The sequence below is a fragment of the Xenopus laevis genome, chromosome 5S (genome assembly GCF_017654675.1).
Source record: "Xenopus laevis strain J_2021 chromosome 5S, Xenopus_laevis_v10.1, whole genome shotgun sequence".
Classification (NCBI taxonomy): Eukaryota; Metazoa; Chordata; class Amphibia; order Anura; family Pipidae; genus Xenopus; species Xenopus laevis.
This window is the reverse complement of record NC_054380.1, coordinates 81,773,061-81,786,983: the sequence shown is the minus strand read 5'-3', so window position 1 is coordinate 81,786,983 and position 13,923 is coordinate 81,773,061. Positions and strand designations below refer to the sequence as shown.

Here is a 13,923-nt window from a genome sequence, read left to right as displayed (position 1 = left end):
GATCTTTGGGAGCGTGTAAATGATGGGCACTCTAGGAAACTCGGACGTCAAAAATTGGAAAGTCCCTTGGTCCACCCAGCCAGCCAGGAGGGCATTTTGGAGTTTAGTGCAGTTACATACAATCTGACGTAGGGCAAGTTGAATACTACATTCATAAAGAAAAAAATATATCCCACTCCAGAGGCTGTTGTCACCTTGTGTTATCCAAGGCCAAAAGTCATCTTCAATTCCTTAAACTGGATTACAAATTGAATCTCAGGAATGTGTATGGCCCAGTTGCTGCACCAAGATGCCACCAAGATTTGCAGTTTTGTTACTTTATCTGTGATTGTCAGTTTGGATATAAATTTACATGCATTAGATTAATTCATATCAAGTCAAGGAAGTGTATAGAACTGTAATCTTGGAATGACATGTCACAAGAGAAGTATCTTTTATTGGAGTATTACAAACTCTCCCACATCAACGCGTTTCGGTTCTCTCTGAACCGTCGTCCTGACGACGGTTCAGAGAGAACCGAAACGCTTGATGTGGGAGAGTTTGTAATACTCCAATAAAAGATACTTCTTTATCGCTACACCTGTGAGTGCTCCTAACTGCATTTATCCATTTATTTATATATATATATATATATACACACACGCATACTTTTCTGATCTGTATTTGACTTTGTAAGCTGCATAAAATGACAGCAGCAAATGCACTGAATATTCAGACTAGTATGGTATTGTTAAAGTCTCTGAAATGACAGAAGCTATGCAACAGAGCATGCTTCTGATTCACAAATTCCAAATAAAGAAGAGAACACACAGTACTGGTCTTAAACCAAATCAAATAAATATGAAGAGAGGAAGTAGGGAGTGCCCCTTCTATGTGACAATAACAATTGCATACAATAACACATCGTGGGTGGGGTAACAACCTGACATCAAAACATGAAAAAAAAGATCAATTAACTTCAATAGGTGGTATAAATATACAGATAGATAAACACATTTAAATGCACAATACATAAAGAATTTTTGTTTATTATTGGCTGAGCTTTCAGTGTAGCAACTTTCTTTTAATATATAACATGCCTTATGGAAACAGTAGTATTTCAGCAGTGATATAAAGTTAATGGATTAACACAAAATATGCATCATAACAAAATTAGGTGCATAAATGTTTTACATCAATACTTAGTTGAGCCTCCTTTTACAAATGTAACAGCCTCTAGTCGCCTCCTATAGTCTTTGATGAGTGTCTGGATTCTGGATGGCGGTATTTTTGACCATTGGTCCATACAAAATCTCTCCAGTTCATTTAAATTTGATGGCTGCCGAGCATGGTCAGTCTGCTTCAAATCATCCCATAGATTTTCGATGAAATGCAAGGTGGGGGACTGTGTCGGCCATTCCACAATATTGTACTTCTCCGTCTGCATAAACAAGTCTGCATAAACATTGTCTTGTTGGAATATTCAACCCCAACTTCAACTTTGTGACTGATGCTTGAACATTATCCTGAAGAATTTGTTTAAACTGGGTTGAATTCATCCGACCCTCGACTAGGGCCCCAGTCCCTGAACTAACCACACAGCCCCACAGCATGATGGAACCTCCACCAAATTTGACAGTTGGTAGCAGGCGTTTTTCTTGGAATGCAGTGCTCTTCTTCCACCTTACTTTTTGTTATGACCAGATAACTCAATTTTTGTCTCATCAATCCAAAACACTTTGTTCCAAAATGACTGTGACTTGTCTAAATGAACTCTTGCATACAACAAGCGACTCTGTTTGTGGTGTGAGTGCAGAAAGGGCTTCTTTCTCATCACCCTGCCATACAGATGTTCTTTGTGCAAATTGTGCTGAATTGTAGAATGATGCACAGATAGATACTACATCTGCAGCAAGATGTTCTTGCAGGTCTTTGGAGGTGATCTTTGGGTTGTCTGTAACCATTCTCACAATCCTTCGCATATGCTGCTCCTGTATTTTTCTTGGCCTGCCAGACCTGGGTTTTACAGCAACTGTGCCTGTGGCCTTCCATTTCCTGATTACATTCCTTACAGTTGAAGCTGACAGTTTAAACCTCTGAGATAGCTTTTTGTAGCCTTCCTCTAAACCATGATACTGAACAATCTTTGTTTTGAGAATTGGTACTAACTGAATAACAGCGATGCTGAACTTCACTTATTCAGTATCCCAGTGCAACAAAACAGAGATTGCATGTGATCAGTAATAAAATGAAAGCAACAATTTGATGCACAGTTTCAGGTTAGTACCTCTTGTATTGCATTCAGTAATCCTTTCGTAAATTAACCCTGGATCCTTGTCATCACAAGTCCATATTATTTGAAAATTAGAATTATTTTATTATTGGATAAGGTTAAACTAGCTGTATGGAATTCAAACCATATGTAAACTTCCAGTAATATTCACACAGATCACTAACCATCAAAAAAAGGCGCTGTATAAATTTATGCATTCAATCAATTATAATACAGTCTGGCAGTAAAAATCTCAAAGGCCTACAATTGATGTAATTTAATGTACATAAATACAAAATAAATCAAGGGTACAAATGAATTGAAACAACAGAAGGTCTAAGAAGTAAAGCTGACCATACATGGGTCTATAGCAGGTATCTGTTACATGCTGGCAGGCAAAGGCACTACCTGATAAGAACATAATAGCCACATACTGCTAAAACCTATTCATATAGACTAGAGCATCAAACTGTTCATTAGATCCCGGTGTTCATATTTATTATGTTTTAACTTTATATATAAAGAATTGTGGAATATAATATGCTGCACATTGAAATCTATCCACAGTATACATGCCACATACTAAACCCATTGGCCATCAAACTGTTCAGTAGATCTCTGCCATTCATATTTAGGGTGTTTTACACAATGGTATGCGGGAGATAAGATTCTGTGAAGTAGAAGGTTTAAGGTGAAAAATCGTGAAAATCGTCCGTACATTCTTATCATATCAATTTTTCGGATTTTCCGTCCAAAAAACGATCAGATTTTTGCCCCAAAACGAAATCTTCGGATTTTTATATGAAACCCAGCGCAGATCAGAATATCTTCGGGACTTTTCCCAATGACTTATATACAACCTCAGCAGGATTCTGACTTTTTACATCCTCGGAGTTTAAATAAATCACAAAAAAATGTAGGGTTTTTTTTCATTAAAAATTCGGATTTAATAAAAATATGAATCTTTAGAGTTCTTGGCATTCGGCCTTTAATAAATAACCCCTGAAAATTGGCATGTGCATTTGTATTCACCCCCTTTGCCATGAAGCCCCTAAAAATCCTGGTGCTACCAATTGCCTTCAATATTCACATAATTAGTGTCACATGATCTGTCAGTATAAACACACCTTTTCTGACATGGTACCACCACAATTGAACTTTTCGGCCACCAAGAAAAATGCTATGTCTGGAGCAAACCCAACACATCCCATCACCCCAAGAACACCAATGCCGCAGTGAAACATGGTGGTGGGGATTTTTTTCAGCAGCAGGGACTGGGAATTGGTCTGAGTCAAGGGAAAGATGGATGGTGCTAAATACAGGGATATTCTTGAGCAAAACCTGTGTCAGTCTGCCTGTGATTTGAGACTGGGACGGAGGTTCACCTTCCAGCAGGACAATGAGCCGAAGCATACTGCTAAAGCAACACTCGAGTGGTTTAAGGGCAAACATTTAAATGTGTTGGAATGGCCTAGTCAAAGTCTAAACCTCAATCCAATTGAGAATCTGTGGTCAGACTTGAAGATTGCTGTTCACAAGCGAAAACCATCCAACATGAAGGAGCTGGAGCAGTTTTGCCTTGAGGAATGGGCAAAAATCCCAGTGGCAACATGTGGCAAGCTCATAGAGACTTGCCACATCTTGCAGTTGTAATTGCTGAAAAAGGTGGCTCTACAAACTACTGACTTTAGGGGGGGTGAACAGTTATGCACGCGGAAGATTTCTGTTATTTTGTCCTATTTGTTGTTTGCTTCACAATATAAAAAAAAAAACATCAAAGTTGTAGGCATGTTCTGTAAATGAAATGGTGCAAACTCTCCAACAATCCATTTTAATTCCAGGTTGTGAGACAACAAAACATGAAAAATGCCAAGGGAGGTGAAGACTTTTGCAAGGCACTGTATGTGTGACTAATACACGGGCCGATAAAAGCTGCTTACAGACCGAGTCGGTAGCTTATTGGCCTTGTGCGGGGCCATCCGACGGGCTTTCCCGATCGATATCTGCCTGAAAGTCGGCCAGATCTTGATTGGGCAGGTTAAAAAATCCCGTTGGATTGTGGTCGTATTTGTGCATGTATGCAGTCCCTCAGTCCGACTGCCCGCATCGGATGAATTATGAGCCGATCATTGGGCCCTAGGGCCCACAATCGGATCAGCCCGATATTGCTCACTTCAATGTGGGTATATCGCTCGTTTGGCGACAATGCCGGCGAGCAGATCTCTACGTTTGTGGCCACCTTAAGTTGGGTGTGATCTATTGCACTGTAAGTTTCTTTTATAATAGAAATCAATAAAAATTAAAGCATGAAACAAAAAATGCAGCAATGTATTGATTTTTCAGTAAATGAAATGAAAGAAGTAACAGTTCATATGCACTAGATTCATCTTGGGCCTCACATGCTTCATACTTGGTTAAACCTATGCATGTTGGGCATCAAACTGTTCAGTAAATCCCTGGATTCACATTTAGGAAGTTTTATTTTGGTTCCAAATGATATGTGGGAGATAACATGCTGTAAACTATACGCTCTTCGTGATTTTTTTGTTAGTGTATTGCTGGGAGTTCTATGTCTGTACAGAAATCTCTGTTCGTGGAGATTTCCATGGGAATTTCTAAATTAATTTTATAATTCCCTGTATAAAATATGTGTCTATATTATAACAAGCAGATTTTGAAAAGGTAGGTTTCCCTGAAAATAACAATATACAGTTTTTCCTATGGATACTAAAAACTCCCCTCAGGAAATGGCCCTGTACTGATTGAGCACTAAAATGTTAAATAGCAATTACCTGGGAGCAGCCTCTGTCCTTGGGTTGGGGAGGACAGATGTATTGGGATGAAATGAATGAATGGACTGAGTGATGAGGGGACAGTAGGATGACTGGATGTACAGTGTGAGACAATAAAAGCAGTGAGTGAGCATTAGGAGCATTAGTGAGTCCATTAGCTCAGCTGCCTATAGACTACAGTCATCCCCTCCCCAGTGGCTGTAGCGTAGTACATAGGCAGCTGAGCTGTTCCAGATGCAGCTGGGGGTAGTGAGTGAAGCAGCTGACAGGGAGCCGCCCAAGCCCATGTTAGGCAACGTTACACTATCCTGCTGTTAGATCCTGGTGCTGAGAGTGGAGGGAGGAGGAGGAGATGTCTAGAAGAATCTCAGCTTTCTCTGTCCTCTGTTAGTTCAGCTTGTTCTTTGGAAGGGATAGACAGCAAACTATGGCTCAGGCTAAAATCCAGGCAAAGGCAACCACCGAAGCGCACATTTCCGGCAAGTTCTGCCGCTCTGTCTCTATGGCGGCTCGATCCAACCACCTGTTAGAGATTCTGGACGATCTGGAAGTCAGGTACGGAAGCGAATAGCACGATATGGCCATACTTTCTCTGTGCACACGAGGAACAATAGGGTACAGTGTCGGACTGGGGTGCCAGGGGCCCACCAGAAAAACTTAGACTGTGGGCCCACTTTCCAAACTATTATTCCTCCTATCTTCACTCAACCTCTACTTACTATATTCTTCCATTATTACACACTTTCCCCATAAAGAAATACAGAATGACCATGAAATAGGCCAAATGTTTAGAAGCGAAAGGGCCCACTGACACCTGGGCCCACCAGGAATTTTCCTGGTATCCCGGTGGGCCAGTCCAACACTGATAGGATACCATGACCCCCCCATTCATGGCTGCTACATTCCCTCACTGAGCTCTCTGCTACCAGGTGACCCGCACTGCTTCATTTGACTTGTCTTCTCTGCCCATTCATATATATATATATATATATATATATATATAAATAACGTTCTACCCTTAATATACTTTCTACTGTGGGAAAGGCTGACTGAAAAGCACAGGTGAACTTTGCCACATATTCCCATTTGGCAAGTTGAGACTATATTCTGACCTTTAGGGTCAATAGCTGGCAGATTTCACTTCTAAATTTGTCCTTGTTTTGTGGGAAAACGTTTAGTTTGTGGAATCAGTTATGTCTACACTAGATATATATATATATATATATAGACATATAACTAGATAGGTGCACTCAGATAGCCATGGTGATGCCTAGGTGCTGGAACAAAAATTCATATCTATAAAGCAAAAAAACTTCCGCACACATAGGTCTTGATAAGTGAAAAAAAGCTGGTAGATTTATTTCAACGTTTCGGCTTACAAACTCAAACTCATATATATATATATATATATTCACATAGTGTTTTCTATCATGCACTTTTCTACATAAACCTACTTTATGTCAAACTGGCAACTCACCACAAACTAATGTTTTGTTTAATTTCCCTTTATTTGTTCTCCCGCACAAGGTGGAACTTTGAGCAGAGAAGAATTATTAGTCAAATATTGGGAGTGGCTCACCAGGAATAAAGTGTTTTTGTTCCCTGGCACAAGTTGGAGCTGTGAGCAGAGATGAAGGATTCATTGTACTTTTTAAATATTGGGTACAGAATGCAGGCAGCTCTGGCAGTTTTCTGTGCTACCTGGCACAAGCAGTACCTCTAGTAAGCTGAGAAAATCATCTTGTTATTTTTATTGTTGGGCAGAGGCTTTGTGGTGGCAGTTATTGTTGGCAGCTCAGCTGGTATATGTTTTTTATTTTACTGGTACAAATTGCTTGTAAGCAAAAGAGAATAAACTAGTGTTGGGCAACCATGGCCTGAGGTGCAGTGCACAGACTATTATATAGTGAATAAAGTTCCCCCAGAGCTGGGCCAAGGTATTTTTGCACCCTAGGCAAGGGCTTCTATCAGTGTCCCCCCCACCCAGTCCTGTATTACCATTTCCCACCTTACCAGCACTTATCATATTGCCCACATTTGTACCTGTGCCAAAGGCAGTCAATTTCTCAGATTGCTCCCAAGCCCCCAATCTGTACCTGTGTCAGCATAAGCTAAAACATCCATCATATTATTACAACCAAACAGTAACTATGCCAGTGGCAGCCAACATTTGTATCTGTCCCAGCAGAAGCAAAAAATCCATCATATTGGCCCAAACATCTGTGTACCTGTGTGCCAGCAGCCACCTTATTATCCCATATACCTGAGCCAGCAGCAGCCAATCCCTCATTTTGTCCCCAATCTGTACCTGTGCCAGCAGCAGCCAACAAAAATTCACAATATTGCCCCCAAATCTGTACCTGTGCCAGCAGCAGCCAAAACCTCATCATTTTGCCCCAATCATCTGTTTACCTGTGCAAGTAGCAGCCAAGAGGGAGGTGGAGAGTGCTTATGCCTGCAGTACTAATCATGGGCAAGAGGGGGTTTATAATATTGAAAAACAATTTAAGGCCAAGCAAATCAGGGTTTAAAAAAGAAAAGCAAAAAAATTCCCCTTAAAAGTGTGCCCCCCCCCACATGATTGCACCCTAGGCGGGTGCCTACTCTGCCTACCCCTAGTTCTGACCCTGAGTACCCCTCTTGTAAAATATAAAAAAATTTATAAGTTACTGAGTTCCATGCAGTGTTCTGGTTATTATGTTAGACATCCAGTCACTCCAGCCTTTGTAAATTACATTTTTGGCTAACTAACTATATTAGAAACATTTCTTTTTTAAATTTACATAGTTTTTATTTTTATACTGAACTATTCCTTTAAACAGATGACCCCAGGTTTACTTTACACAGTGTTATGAAACATGCCGGGTTTTTCCACGTCCAAGTGATATCCTTCTTTTCATGTCACACCCGTAGCTGTTCTCAGTGATTAAAAAGTCCCAAGAAACAGGCTGTACCTTTGGCATTACCCTGAGCTCTAGCCCCATCACATTATCTTGCAGAATGTTGCACCAAGCTAAGCGACACCTTTTTGTTGCCCACTTTTTTGCAGAAAAGAAGTAATGCAGAACGTCTCATGTCAATGGAAATCATACCACAGCACGTAGCTGCCAGGCCCGGACTGGCAATCTGTGGGTTCTGGAAAATGCCAGAGAGGCTGCTATAAGGTGCCATAGAAAGTCTGTATTTAGTGGGCTGGTGGGGCCTTTTTAGGCCTCTTTGTGGGCTGATTGGGCCTCTGTGTACCTGAAATGCCAGGGCCTATTTTAATTTTCAGTCTGGACCTTGTAGCTGCCATAGCTCAGTAGGATGTTCATTGTTTGGGTATGAGCTCTGCATGATTAGACCTTCCTCATGATTCATGAACATTTCCCTCTATTTTGTAACTGGAACAATAATCAGAAGCCATACTTTTTTTGTCCTGTATTACATGTAAAGACCAACTGAAACTTATATTGTAATAAAAACATACAGTAGCTAAATGTATAGCTATTTCCCTCATGTGTTGCCTTTATCAGGATAGACTGATCTCAACCAAAAGCAAGTGGCAATGGCCCGTACCATAAACTGACAGCAGCACAGTTCTTTCTCTTAAGCTCAATACAGATAGAAACATTATTATTTAAGTGGTCACTTACTGCTGACTCTGCAATACGACTGGTTTGGAAGGATATATTCCTTTTGCATCATTCTTCAGCTTTCCCGGAATGCTAAATGTTCGGTTTAAACCAATTATCCAAAAGAAGGGTGGTTTTAAAGTGTCCCTATGTTGCAAGCCACAAAGTGGAATCTGTGAGTAATGGTTACTTTTTCTGAAATCCACATTAATACCTAATAATCCTTTTAGCCACATGTTCAAAGGAAACATGAACTCAAACAATCATCTGAAAAATACTTTGTTTATAAGAGATTTTTCCAAAACATGATCTATCATTGTTAAAACTTAACTCATCTCTCTTTTTGGCTGCCTGTTGTATAAATTTCCCTTGGTGCAGCACAAACAATGAAAAAAAATCATTCCACTATGTCAGTTATACTTATCCCATCTCTCCACTGTGGCGCCATGCATATTTACCAAAACTGCACATTGGCACATGCATGCACATCACCGTCTGATATTATACAGATATGAGACCTGTTATCCTGAATGCTCGGGAACTAGGATTTGCCAGACAATGGATCTTTCTGTAATTTGGATCTCCATACCTTAAAGGACCAGTAACATATTTTTTTTTTAATTTGTTTTCTTTTTAACGAAAAAAACCCCACCAAGACAGTTTAAACTTTTGATTCGCAAAGCTTTTATTAAGACATTACTTACCGATTCTCTGCATGCACTCCTCTTCAGAAACGGCGAGAGGGCGACGATCCATCAAGCGGAGCTCGATTTCTCCTTCCTGCCTTCTAGAGGAGATAGTCAGGGAGGAAAAATCAAGCGCCGCACGACGGATCGTCGCCCTGTTAAACTGTCTTGGTGGTTTTTTTTTCGTTGAAAAGAAACAAATTTTAAAAAAAAATAAAAAAAAATTCATGTTACTGGTATTTTAAGTCTACTAAAATATTAATTAAACATTGATTAAACCTAATAGGGTTTTTTTGCATCCTATAAGGATTAATTATAATTTAGGGAGAAGTACAAGGTACTGTTTCATTACTACAAGGAAAAAGGAAATATTTTTTTAAAATCTGAATTATTTGATATAAGGAAGCTGGACTTTTTGCAATTCTGAGCTTTCTGGAAAACGGGTTTCCAAATAACTGATCCTATACCTGTACCAGTTGCTGCCATGGTTCCCAGCCACACACCCATTGTGGGACTCCATTATCAACTCTGGGCAAAATAAATGAAAGTTCTCATTGGTAACTGGCCAGGGGGAAATTAGCCCCGTGTTGATAAACAAGCCTCACTGACTATTACCTGCTTGAGCTAAAGAGAGGGTATCCGGTTTTAATATCATTGCCAGTTCTTTGTTGCTTTTGGCACATTTTCCAATAGCACGCAGCAGAGGGGAAGTAGATGAATAGTGCAGATGAGTAGTACAGATGAGTATTGCAGATAAATAGTGCAGATGAGTAGTGCAGATAAATAGTACAGATGAATAGTGCAGATGAATAGTACAGATGAGTAGTGCAGATAAATAGTACAGATGAGTAGTGCAGATGAGTAGTGCCATGGTGTCCTTTTCCTTCTCTTGCAGGGTGCAAGCCTTTCGTGATGCAGCCTCAGCCCTAGAGCTGGAGAAAGAGTCTCTGATGGAAAAGATTCACAGCGTGCAGAACAGCCAAGACATAAGGAATATCTGTGATGGTAAGGCCTACTTACCTCTAACAGACCCACTTTCTATTTTTTACTGCTATAGTAAGCAGCCACCTGTGCATTTTTTTAAAAATCGCAGTAGTAAGTTGAGTACATATACTATAGATCAAGAATGTGTTGAAGCAGAAAAATAAAGCTATGCAGACAATATCTGCAAAACCTCTTCTGCTTTTGTGTGTTTATAAAGGGATTGCAGTCTCTAACTGGCCGAAATAAGTTCTTAAAGTAAGAGAATCTTAAAAACAAGTGAAGGTAAAAGTGATGAGAGTGCGTTTCCAATTTACATTCATAATTTATTTATGTTTTAATTCCAAGATATTAAGGGATACATTTACTGTTAAAGGATCAGTAACATACAAGCGGAGTTTCGGTAAGTTATTTCTTAATAAAGACTTAGTGATTTAAAAGTTTAATATGTCTTTGTGGTTTTTTTTTTCGTACTACACTAACAAATTTTTTAATAATAAAAATTGATGTTACTGGTCCTTCAATATGAATGAATTTTGTTACAACAGCGCCACCTGCTGGTCAGTTTCTGCCCACAAAGTAGTCAAGGACACTGTTAGGAGAGAGAAAGAGGCTGCTCTGATGTTTTTCTGCTTAGGATAAAAAAATAGAAACCTCTATCAAATTTTTCTTAAGCAGAAGAACATCAGAGCAGCCTCTTTCTCTCTCCTGACAACGTCCTTGACTACTTTGCGGTCAGACTGGTCAGAAACTGACCAGCAGGTGGAGCTATTGTAACAAAATTCATTCATATTAACAGTACATGCATCCCTTAATATCTTGGAATAAAAAATAAATAAATAAGGAATGTAAAATACTAAAGTACTTAGAATAGCACCCTCGTCAATTTTACATTCACTTATTTTTAAGGTTTACTTATCCTTTTATTAAGATCTGTTGGTGGTGCTATATGTATATAGAGAACTAGCTGAATAATGTATGTACAGAGTAGTATTTAATGGTAAATTCTCTACTTGTGCTTGGTTTATCAATGGCAAGTTATTTTATCCAGGAAACAGTTGTAGTTTTAAGATGATATTCCATAGTTTATTAATAGCTCATCATTTCCTTTATTACAGTATTTCAAATTCCAGCCTTTTAAATTCTATGAAATGCTTATGTCTGTGTATATTTTGCCTTTTGTTCAAAGGTGAGAGAGAAGAACTATTTATAACAGCAGAACGCCTAATGGGCCGCACCCTCACGGTTGATGTATCCGTAGAAACCATTAGAAACCCCCTGCAGGAATCTTCTCTACAGCAAGCCACCACCATCATTGATGACATCTTGAAAAAAGTCACAGACAGCCTGGAAAATGGCAGGAAACAGTTAATGTCGCTGTATGGAGCTTGCACTTCGGATGTGCCAGTAGGACCAGTAGACCAGAAGTTTCAGTCCGTAATTATTGGATGTGCAGTAGAGGACCAAAAGAAAATAAAGAGGAGGCTGGAAACCCTCATCAGGAATATAGACAACTCGGAGAAAGCAATCGCCTTGCTTGAGAACCAGAGGCAGAAATCTGCTTTCCGTTTGAATCACAACAAGACCATGTAAATTCCTATATTGACCAATATTCCTTTTTTTGTTTCTTTTGCAAGAACTGCAGAAAGGAGGAAAGGCATCTAAATGGTATAAATTTGCTGATAACATATTTAAAATCATCTTTAATTAAATGTTCACATATAATTTCTACTGGGTTGGTTTTGTATTAGAACAGATTAAGATGGAATTGCCTATTATTCTATACGCTAGCTAAAAAAAAGTATCCACGCCCCTTCTCATGTTACTAAATAATAAATACCACTGTGCAATTAACTTGAATGGCCACGCTTGGAAGAATGGGCCGAAATCACTCCTTAACAGACTGTGCTTTTAAAATACATGTCAGAGAAGGATCCAAGTGGGACATTCACTAAGATTCGTAGTTGCGCTGGCGTCTGCTTTGCCGCGCTTCGTGGCACTTCGCCAGGCGTATTTTCGCTAGCGCTCCGCAAATTCAGTAAAATCCGAAGTTGCGGCTCAGGGGTAGCGTAAGGTTGCGAAGTTGCGATAGCGTTCATTCGCTAAGCGAAGCGAAGTTACGCTAGCGATGGTTAATTCAATTTCCAATAGAAGTATTCGTAGCAGAACTACACAAGTCTGGGAAACCTTCAAAACAGCAAATATAATTTTTATTTTGCCCTAAACATGTGCCCACTGTGTAGTTAAGTTGCCATGAGTTAGGAAATGTAGGGGGGAAGGAGGTGAGCCCCAAAAAAAATTTCGATCGTTTTCAGCCTATCACCCATAATAAAGAAAAAACGCCAGCGTTTTTTGGGACTGAATTTGCACAGTTACATCCATTGCGCAAATTCGCCAGGCGTAAGGGTGCGAAGTAACACTAGCGAAGTTACGCCAGCGTCCGTTAGTGAATTTGCGAAGTAACGAAAATGCCGAACGCTAGCGAATTTGCCCCCAAGTGTCTGAATCATTTTTTGGAATGCAGTGCATGTCTCTATCTTTGGATTTTAATGAGTTTGAGTTTGGCTTGGCACAGGTAATGCATTTGGAGAAAAGAGGAGAAGCAGAGAATTGGTAAATCAGGATCCCCGGAGCTAGAGAGGCCATTTTTAAACTTATACTTTAGGCACTCTTCAGCATTCATCTTATGTACTGTATCTTAAAGGGGTGATTTACCTTTAATTTAACAATGTAGAGAGTGATATTCTCAGTCAATTTGCAACTGGTTTTCATTTTTTTATTATTTTTGTTTTTTGAGTTATTTAACTTTTTATAAAGCAGCTCCCCAGTTTGCCATTTCAGCAAGGGTCCAAATTACCCTAGCAACCATGCATTGATTTGAATGAGAGATTTGAATATGAATAGGAGAGGCCCTTAAAAGTAAGAAGAGTATTAAAAGTAGCAATAACTATAAATGTGTAGCCTTACAGGGCATTTGTTTTTTATATGGGGTCAATGACCTCCATTTGAAAGCTGGAAAGCGTCAGAAGAAGAAGGCAAATAATTCAAAAACTATAAAAAAAGAAGGCCAATTAAAAAATTGCTTAGAATTAGCCATTTTATAACATACTAAAAGTTAACTTAAAGGTAATCCAAGCCTTTAAGGTGGCCATACAATGTTCAACTGCATCTGACTGGCTTCTGGGCCAAACAGAAGGATGCCGTCAGTGTAGCTTGGTGTGACATAACTTCAGGGCCGTTTTTATATATAGGCCCCCAATTGCTTGTGCTGAGGGCGGCACGGTTTTGGGTGTGGCTCTAAGGGTGCCTATTTGTTTTGTTTTTTTTAAACCCTCTGCCACGGATTTCCATAGGAAATACTGTGACGGAGCTGAGGTGTAGGGAGCCGAGGAAGAATGCGGAAGTGACATCACACGCATGGCGCACTGACGTCACTTCTGAATATGTCGCATGACGTCAGCTCACACGTCGTAAGGGCGTGTTTAGGTCCGATGTCTAGGGCGGCATTGTACCGAAATACAGCCTTGGCCTGCTTCTTGCCTAAGACTCTCCCTGCTCACTCATAGCTCTGGGCTCAAATTACAGCAGGGAGGGAAGGA

At 39.7% G+C, this 13,923-nt stretch overlaps 1 protein-coding gene across 1 annotated transcript; it reads left to right on the top strand.

Moving 5' to 3' along the window:
• The first annotated feature begins 5,348 nt into the window (after nt 1-5,348).
• Nucleotides 5,349-12,139, top strand: bag2.S (BAG cochaperone 2 S homeolog). Its single transcript, XM_018265527.2, has 3 exons — nt 5,349-5,598; nt 10,239-10,348; nt 11,514-12,139. The coding sequence occupies exons 1-3, from the start codon at nt 5,471-5,473 to the stop codon at nt 11,915-11,917; spliced, it is 642 nt and encodes a 213-aa protein (XP_018121016.1). The 5' UTR covers nt 5,349-5,470; the 3' UTR covers nt 11,918-12,139.
• Nucleotides 12,140-13,923: the final 1,784 nt, after the last annotated feature.

Coding starts and splice junctions, on each gene's coding strand:
- bag2.S (XM_018265527.2), top strand. CDS start 5,471: ATGGCTCAGGCTAAAATCCAGGCAAAGGCAACCACCGAAGCGCACATT. Junction 5,599..10,238: donor CTGGACGATCTGGAAGTCAG/GTACGGAAGCGA, acceptor CTTCTCTTGCAG/GGTGCAAGCCTTTCGTGATG. Junction 10,349..11,513: donor CATAAGGAATATCTGTGATG/GTAAGGCCTACT, acceptor TTTTGTTCAAAG/GTGAGAGAGAAGAACTATTT.